Source organism: Ailuropoda melanoleuca, chromosome 16, assembly GCF_002007445.2.
Source record: "Ailuropoda melanoleuca isolate Jingjing chromosome 16, ASM200744v2, whole genome shotgun sequence".
In the NCBI taxonomy this organism is placed as follows: domain Eukaryota; kingdom Metazoa; phylum Chordata; class Mammalia; order Carnivora; family Ursidae; genus Ailuropoda; species Ailuropoda melanoleuca.
Genome location: NC_048233.1, coordinates 78,705,517 through 78,714,460, shown reverse-complemented (window position 1 = coordinate 78,714,460; position 8,944 = coordinate 78,705,517). Strand labels below are relative to the sequence as shown.

General features: G+C 57.0%; 1 protein-coding gene across 3 annotated transcripts; it reads left to right on the top strand.

The window, feature by feature from the left end:
- The first annotated feature begins 583 nt into the window (after positions 1 to 583).
- YPEL4 (yippee like 4) lies at positions 584 to 8,926 on the top strand. 3 transcript variants are annotated; one of them, XM_034645764.1, is made up of 5 exons: positions 584 to 811; positions 3,122 to 3,446; positions 3,615 to 3,658; positions 4,048 to 4,156; positions 6,007 to 8,926. In XM_034645764.1, the coding sequence occupies exons 2-5, from the start codon at positions 3,306 to 3,308 to the stop codon at positions 6,025 to 6,027; spliced, it is 315 nt and encodes a 104-aa protein (XP_034501655.1). In that variant the 5' UTR covers positions 584 to 811; positions 3,122 to 3,305; the 3' UTR covers positions 6,028 to 8,926. The 3 variants fall into 3 exon arrangements, with proteins under 3 accessions (XP_034501655.1, XP_011227545.1, XP_002922755.1); XM_011229243.3 differs by lacking the exon at positions 6,007 to 8,926 and adding an exon at positions 5,720 to 5,998; XM_002922709.4 differs by lacking the exon at positions 6,007 to 8,926 and adding an exon at positions 4,378 to 5,996 and having other exon boundaries at positions 587 to 811.
- Positions 8,927 to 8,944: the final 18 nt, after the last annotated feature.

Below are 8,944 nucleotides of genomic sequence, written 5' to 3'. Positions count from 1 at the left end.
TGTTCCCGAACTTGGACTTGGAGGTAGCTGAGAAGAGGTTCCTGCTTGTGAGATGTCATACTCCGTCAATGACTCCTTCAGGAGCATTAAGCTGAGGCTTTGGAGGCTTGGAAGTGCCCGGTTCAAGCTTGGGGGGCACAATGTTCACAATTAGTATGTCTTTCTTTTCCCTGTGTCAGGGCTGGGATCAGAGCTGAGATGGGAAATATATCATCTTGAACGTGTGCGCACATGCCTGATTCTCTGCATCCATCTCTCACTGTCACCGCCTGGCCACCTCCTTTCCTCAAGCCTGCTAGCCTTACTCCATCCTTGCCCAGTCCTGTCCTTCCCCCAGGTTCCTTCTGTCTCCTTGGCCACACTGCCTCCCTCCTCAGCAACCAGCCTCTCCTCTGGCATCCCTCCTCCCGTCCTGTGCCTCTGCTCCCACCCCCCTGCTCCCTCCCCAAGACCCATCCCTCGATGCCTGCCCCCTCCCTTCCTCCCGACCCGCCTCCTGTGTCTCCCAGCCCTGCTCTGACGTGGGAGGTGAGGGGGTGGGGGGATGGATGAGTCACAGTGTTATGATGCAGTTCCACAACACACAGCTACATTCACCCACAGACCGAGGTACAGACGAGAGACAACCTCTGGCCCCCCAGCAGCTGGCCAGCTTGGCAGCCCCAGTCTCGAGCCCCTAACTACCCTCCCCCGCCCCCATCCCCTTCCCAATTGAAGGAGCGGAAAGAGAAGAGAGAAGAGTGAGCAGAGAGATTGAGAGAGAGAGAGAGAGAGAGAGAGATAGACGGAGATCTCTGGAGCAGACCTCAAGGTGAGGGGGCAGCCCTTCTCCAAATGAATTTCCCCCCCCCTTTGAAAATTTCCTCCTCCCGCTGCGTGTTGCTTTCTCCCCATTGCAAAAGCATTATTCATCCACCCTTTGTCCTCCCTTCCCCCTCCCCGCTGCCTCGGCTCCTCTCTCAGCTCCTCCATCCGTCTCCGAGCTCTGATGGTCCCCGCACTTATTTCCCGGCAACTTTGGCCGCTGCATCAGGCCTCACTCTTTATTGTTTTGCTGCGGATGCAGACCCCCGAAGCCCGCCCGGGGAGCTGGCTGCGCTGCTAATTATTTGGACCATACCATGCCGAGAACGCCAGCCCGCGTGGGGGGGGGGGACGAAACCTCGGAGCAGATGAGAAAATCCATTGTGAGCAGGTGTCGTGTCCCCCTCCACCAGGCACAGGATTCGCACCTGGTTCCTCGAGCCTCCGCCTGGGCGCCTCTGCTGTCAGCGCCAGTTGCTCAGCACTACCCCCCCCCCAGCGCTCCCTCTCCCCCACCTCCCACGGTCCAGCCCCGTCTCACTTGGGGGAACATCTTCTCTCCAGCACTCAGCTTGCCTTTGTGTTTTCCGTCATCTGCCCAACTTGATTCTGCCTGTGATCTGAGCCGGGGAAGCAATGACCCCCGCTCCCCCTCCTGTGAGTGATCCTCTGGCCTTCTGTGCAGCCTCTCCTTGGCCTGACGGGGAAGCAGGGGAGAGAGAGGGAGGGAGGCGTGCCGGAGGTTGGGAAAGGAGCTGGAGAGCAGGGACCCAGCCCGGCCCCCCGGCCGGGCCCCTCAAAGGTGCACTAGGTGGAGCGCAGCACAGGGGAACTCTCAGGCAAAGTTGAAGACAGACTTGAAGGCAGACCTGGGAAGTGGGCGCTGAACAGTGGACGCTGGTGAAGAGGGCCCATCTCCTGCAGCCAGAGCCCAATGTCACCCTGAACTCAGCTCAAGGTGTCTTTCTGGGGCCCAGCTAGGGGTAGAGGACCTCAAACTGAAGACGGGCTCTGTCGGGGGTTCTGTGGAGAGACTGCCTGGAGCGGCTGGGGCGCCCGTGGCCGCCACAGAGGACAGGAGAGCCTGCTTGCCCTGGCCACTGGCAGCCACATCACCTCCGCTCTGCTTAGTGGCCTTGCCTTACCAGAGCACCCAGCTGGCACCTCTGAACCTGACTTGAGCTAAATGACCCACAGCAGGCCTGAGGGCCCCACGGAGGAGAAGGCGGAACCTCCCCCGCTTATCAGAGCCAGCAGAGGACCTCTCCCTTCTTATCCACTGCCTCTAGCACCCTCAGCCGCTTTGGGGCTGGAGTCTGGGCAGATACTGACATTTTCCTCAACATTCCTAATCAGAAGGCAGCAATTTTATCTAATGTCACCCACAGAGTCACTGCTGCTTGTCCCTACCCCAGGGAGAAGGTGGAAATGTTCTCCACCTTGTACCCCAAAGCATACGTTTTGAAAACAGGAGTCCCCCCACTTCTGCAGCAGACCTTGCTCCCACACCACACCACACAGCCCAGGAGGGCAGCCCTCCCTGACGTGATCCCTCTTTCCTATTGCTTCCAGCTGTTAGATTTGCCTGGAGGAAAGATAGTTTCTCTCCTCCGGCTGGATGTCCAAGTCTTTCACTGAGGCTAAGGCAACAGTAGAGACCAAGGGGACTCAGAGGCTGAGGAAAGAGCCAGGCGCTGTTCCTGAGCTGGAATGAGCAGACCAAAGAGCGGGGCTGGCGAGCGGCCACTTCTGAGGTCTTTGGTACCAAAGGAGACATCCATGAAGTTCTGGTTCCCGGAGTGCAGGACCCCAGCCCCAGGACAGGGCTGAGCAGGGTGTGTGTGCCCAGCCAGCCTCTCCCCCACACAAAATGTATGAAGGACCGATTGCATTGCAAATGGAGGCCTCAGAAGAGAAAAACCGCCAGGCTTCCCCAACTTGTAAAAGGCTCTGAACCCGAGCCTCGCAGCACACGTGGAATGCAGACCCTCACAAAAGGGCTGAAACCCAGGAGAAGGCACTTGCAGATGACGTTGCTCCCATGGCAGCGTTGGTGCCAGCAGGCCGCTCTCGGTGGAAAACGGTGCAGGCCCCTCCTGCCCCAGGAGGGAGAGACACCAGGGAGAGAGGCCTGGAACAGCTGCCAGCGCAGCCGGGAATCCAGGGGGCCGGGGGCCGGTGCGACTAGCACCCTGAGAGTCCCTGGTGATGGGGGAAGTCGGGGCAGGGGAGAGCCGAGCCCATTTTCCCCATTCCCCCCAGGGAGGGGCTCTTCGCGAGGTCAAGGCTCTCCTGATGCACTGTCTCCTCTTCCCAGGTGACTTCTGTTTCCATCTGGTTCACGTCTGGGGGGGCCCTGGCCGGGCAGCCCCCCCACATTTCTCCTGCCCTGAAACACGGCTCTAGCCAACCTGCTCCGCTGCTTCACCTGCGACCGTCTGTGTGGGGGCTGCACGGCGCCAGCCCCTCCGGCCCGCCAGGGCATTGTCCTCCAGCCGGTCATGCCCAGCTGCGACCCTGGCCCGGGCCCCGCCTGCCTCCCCGCCAAGACGTTCCGCAGCTACCTGCCCCGTTGCCACCGCACGTACAGCTGCGTCCACTGCCGCGCGCACCTGGCCAAACACGATGAGCTCATCTCCAAGGTACGCCAGGTGGGGGGGGCGCCACTCCTCTCTCCCACCAGGACGGCCAGCCTCCCCGAGGGCAGAGGCCACACAGTCCATCCGCCCTCCTCCTCCTCGCCGCTGGGGGACGCAGGCAGTGGGGCCGAGGGCAACCCAGCAGTCACTGTCTGTCCTGTGTCTCCACAGTCTTTCCAAGGGAGCCATGGCCGAGCCTACCTGTTTAACTCCGTGTGAGTCTACCTCTTTCTTCGTGCGTGCGTGCGTGCGTGGGTGCATGCGTGTATGTGTGTGTGTGTGTTGGAGTAACTTTACAGGGTGGAAAAAGGGGGGGGGTGAGCCCTCAGCAGGGGGCCTTGCACCTTTGGCTTTTGCCTCTCCTGCCAGGCGGTCTAGAAACTCAAGCCGGGGTGCTCTCATGGGGAGTCTGGGCAGAACTGGAACCACCACCCTGGGAACAGAAGGCCCAGGCACTGGTCACACAGGGGTGGGGTGCCGCCAGCAGGTGCTTCCAGTGGGGTGGGCTGAACGCTCTCCGGATGGAAGTTCCTTGGGCTGTTTGGGGGGCTGAACTGACAGAACTACTCCACTGCTGCTGGGTCCTTCATGTTTCCGGAGACAGGGTCAACGTGGGTTGTGGACCCGCCGAACAGCGTCTCCTACTCACGGGGCTCCACTCGGTAGCTGACATTTTCTGTGAGAGCTGCAAGACCACCCTGGGCTGGAAATATGTAAGTACCTGGAGAGGGGGCCACCGACTCAAGTGGACGGTCGCCATGGCCCTCCAAGCCCCAGGGACCACTGCAGGGTTTTGCACGGCCCGAAGAGGCAAGAGGAAGCTCATTGCTGGGTCGGACTAGGCAGGGCCCCTTGGGGGCAGGGGTAGCCCTGGTAGGAGGAGGTCCTGGAGGGGGTCTGTTTCGTCCTACATTCACTGCTTCCCCTCCACCAGGAGCAGGCTTTTGAGACAAGCCAGAAGTACAAGGAGGGGAAGTACATCATTGAAATGTCACACATGGTGAAGGACAACGGCTGGGACTGAGGGGCTCAGGCAGGCTGTGCCCTTCCTCCGCATGCCCACCCTCCCCACACCAGTTCCCTGGCCCTGCCAAGCAGTCCATACCAGCATGAGTACTGCCCCACCCCTGGGGGGAACCCGGCTCCCACCACCCCTCCCCCCCTCCACCTCATCACTCCCAGTCCCCTTTGGAACGGGGGTCTGGGGTACCCCAGGGGTGTTCAAGGCTCAGGAGTGGGCAGCAGTCAGGGAGAGACATAACTGGGGAAAGAGGATGGTTGCAGGTCCTTCTAGCCATAAGGCCCTGAAAACAGAGGTGATGGCAGGACGTAGGTCGGGCAGAGGACCATGGAAGGATCCGTTTCTGCCCTAACCTCTTTTTTGAGTGAACGGAGGACAAGCCTTAAGCATGGAGCTGGTAGGTCCCAGGCCACAGGACAGCAGATGGGAAGGGGCTTGAGCTGGAGTGAAATTTTGGCCTCAGACACGGCGAGACACCATTCCCTGAGGGTGAAGTTTCCCACCCCCGTTTGTAGGAGAAAGGATTCCGGGGGTGGAAGGAAAAAAAAAAATCCCAGATCCCAAGCCCTGGGAAATAAAAGAATCACAGGGGTTTCCATTTCCCTCCACTTGTTAGTTCATCTTGGCACTAAAGAGGCACTTTCGAGTATCTAACCTTCGCCAGTGGGTGGGGTGGGGAAAGCTGCTCCTGGAACAGCCCCCACCCCAGCTGGCTGTTTCCAGAGCGAGCGGGCTTTCCGGGCATTCTCTGAGGCCCAGTCACTGCTCCCTGGGACCCAGTCCCTTGGAGGGGAGGTGGGACATCAGTGCCACGGGGTCAGGCTTCCTCGTGGCTGCCACCAGCGAACGAAACTTTTGTATGATACATAAAGTGTTTGGGTCTATTTTTAATAAAAAGGGGAAAAGCAACTGTGAGGCACTCTGTCCTCTTGACTTTCCTTCCCGTGTAGTATCAAATACTATCCTGTCACCTCCCCCCTCCCCCCAGGGGCCTGTCCCTTCACGCCACTAGAGGGCAGCAACTGCTTTGTCTGTGTCAAGACCCCACCTGAGCTTTAACCAGGGGATGGGTCTTCAGGTGACCTTTGCTTAGTGAAGAGGGAGCTTTGTAAGCAGGGTTCCAGCGGGAACATCCCAGTCAGCTCCTCCTCCAGAGCCCTGGACAATGAATCCGTCTTTGCCTGGGTCCAGGACTGGGCACCCGGAAGGGTCTCATCCCTGAACAAGGGTGTTCTTGGGTCCTATTGCCTTTCAGCCTGGTTTTGAAACGTTTGGGTCAGCTCATGGTCACACTTAAGGCTGAAAGGAAAATCGATCAACCGAGGTGCTGCCCCAGCACAGTGGAGACGAAGTGGAACGAAACGGCTCAAAAATCGCAACATCAGTGCAACCGTGTGACCCACGCGCAATTTTTGGCAGTGATGTGAAATCCCCATTGTTGTTTGTTGGGTCACTGGCAACTGCAGGGAGGGCTGTACACATCATAAAAATCCTTTTTTTGTCAGCTAGCTTGTTATCCAGATTCGTTCATTGATATTGCAGATCTTTGGAGAGCACCCGTGACCTGCCAGGCATCGTGTCCAGCGCTGGGGATGCAAATGGAGAGCGAGGCCGTCATGGCCTGACTTTGGGGGACTTTCAGTCTAGCGGGAGGACAAACAATAACCAGGCAATTCCAGGAACAGGGGACAAGGCTCTGAGCAGCAGGCTCAGGACTCCTAGGAGAAGCTTAGCCTAGATTTGAGGAGTCAAGAAGACTTCGCAGAGGTGAGGACTGATGGCGCGTGGAGGAGGAGCCGTCGGGTGGGCACGGGGAAGTGGAGAGGGGGACTGTTTCAGACACACAGAACTGTGTGTGTCAAGTGGTTTGAGCTTAGTTAATTTGAGGAGGGAACAGAAGTTTCCCAGCACTGGAGTGGAAATGCCAGTGGGTGAGAGAGAGGACACAGGAAAGACAGACCATTTAGGAATCTAGATTTCATCCCAAGGGCATTGGGAAAACACTGAAAAATTGTTTTTTGAACAAGAGTGGAGTGACATCAGCAAATGGCTGTTCTGTGCCCAGAGAAGAGGCTCCAACAGAAATGTTCATACACTGAAGAAAGTAAGGAACATAAGCCAGTTGTACTGTCCAATGCGATGGTCAACGTCAGAACGGAGAGGCTAGCTGAGCAGAAAGGCAGGAGAGAAGTACAAGACCCAGAGACGCAAGAAGGCAAATGCGAGCCACGCAGGAATGATGCCCAGCACCGCGCTCTGAGAGGCCTCAGAGGGGTCTGTCCCATTGTTCAGTTTCCGCGCCTGGTGATGCCTAGAGATGCAGCTCTCGGGCTCTAGCGAGGGACCCAGAAACCCTCACAGTCCCCCTTCTTGCACCAAAGTCCAGGAAGGCTTGTCTTCTCAGGCCCCACGCGCTAAACCTGAAAATCGGGCACAAATTAGCTACCTTCTTAGAGCTCCCTAAATCTGCCCCCCTTCTATTTACTTTCACAAATGTTCATTAAGCTGACTAGGCACTGTGGGAAACAGAGAAGTTAAGTGGCGTAGTCACTGCTCTCAAGTTCTTTGTAATCTCTCTGGAAGGAATCTTTCTGTGGCCTTCGCTCCAGGGATGCTATTTAATCTCTAAGGTCAGGCCATGGGCAGTGCTGTCCAAACCTTGGATGCCCAGACAGGTGTACCCTGGAGAAGCATCACTATCAAATATCCTGTATTTCCCAGCGGGGTTGTGCTGGGAACTGCAGGCAGAGATGAGGTCTCCTTTTTATGCCCTGAGAGCATAGCAGCGCATAGGTCCTTATCCCTGGTGAGCAGTCCTTCCAGGTTAGCTCTTTTCCTTTGCTGTGCGTCCACTTTTTCTCATGGAGGTCTACTCTGGTCCTATCAGTGATTCTCCCAACCTTCTCCACCCACCCTCCAATCTCAGGTTGAGCCTGGTAACTCTTCTTTCTTAGACAACAAGCCACCACTTTTGTCCTTATAGGTTTGAGGCTTGGAAAGATACCCTCCTACAACCAGCAGGTGGCATCAAAACCTTCCAACCCTCAGCTCAGGCAACCTCCCCGGGGACAGAACCTACTCAAACCTCTCCAGATTAAGTCTACAAAACAATGGGTGAGCTGGCGAACTTAGGACGGGGTTAGATCTAGGCTCTGCGATCTAAGGGCTGTATAACCGTGGCCACAGTGCTTAAACCTGTCTGGCTCTCGGTTTTTTCATCTGTAAAATGGGGGTGTTACCTGCTAAGAAGTTAATCGGTTTCATCAAGGATGAAGTGTCTAGCACATGGCAGTGCTTCCGTTCATGGGAGCTGTTAGTATGGCTGCCAAGAGGCTTCCCAGAGTCTCACCACGAGGACAGCTGATTGGCGCCCAGAGGGGAGAGGAAGTCTAGATGCTGAGGAGGCAGCCAGCGCTGGGTAGCACTACGCGGCCAATGCCCTTTTAACATTGCACTGCTAGTGGTAGGTGCAGACAGTAGCACAATGTGAAAAGAGCTCCGGCCCGCAGCAGAGGCATGCCGGCCCTGCCTCCTCGCCCCTTCTCCCAGGCCCCGGCCCACTCAGCTCTCTTGGCCTCCCTCTGTCCATTCTCATCTTTGAGACCCCCCTCCTCCCGTCTTAGTGCTAACCCTGTATTTCTTGTCCCCCTCATCCTTTGGCCTCCTTCCTCACACCCTTCCCAAAAGAGACTAGCTTTTTCTGAAGGTTTTGTGGGGGGACAAGTTCCCCCCAAGGCAGGGTCCATGGAGGCAGCTAGGGGAGACTTTGAGCTTGGCACTCAATTGGAAGGGACTGGGAGCAACCACAGAAGTCTGGGGGACACTCATGTGAAACTGTGTTCCCCTAGACTTGATCTCTCTCAGCTTCTCTTCCGGAGGAGCTTGCTGACCAGGACCACAGCACCCTCTCTTCTTCCCTTCTCAAAAGCTCCCTCCTTTTCTTAGTTCAGATAAACAGGAGTTCGAGGCCTCAAGGGGACCACCTCTGAAGTACCTCCAGGATCAGAGTGTGGAAGAGTATTGTCACAGGTCCCAGCAACAGAGCAAAGCTTTCAGGTCTAAGAGGGGGAAGCTGCAGGAGAAGCCCCACCCCTGCATCTCCCTTCTGAGGTCTTCAAATCCACCATATGGATTCAGCATCAGACAAAATCGTGAGGGTGATTCCCTTTCTTGTAGTGAGAGTTAGGCATGGGCTTTCACTGGCAGTGAGATCAGAATCTGAGCCAGTCCTGATCTTATCCAGGGGCTCCCCTTAGTCTTCAAGCTCACCCACAGCTTCGCCATCCTAGCCTGTTCAGGGGCTTAAACATTGGATAACCCCTGAGGCTGCTCAAAAACCCAAAGCCAAGGTTCCAGAGCTCCAGCGTGGCCCGTTCCTGGCTAAAGCACAGGTCTCAGAGGCCTAACTCCAGTTCTGACCTAGTAAACAGTGTGCGCCCCCAAAAGGGCAGAGGCGGGGGGGGGGGGGGGGCCCAGGGCC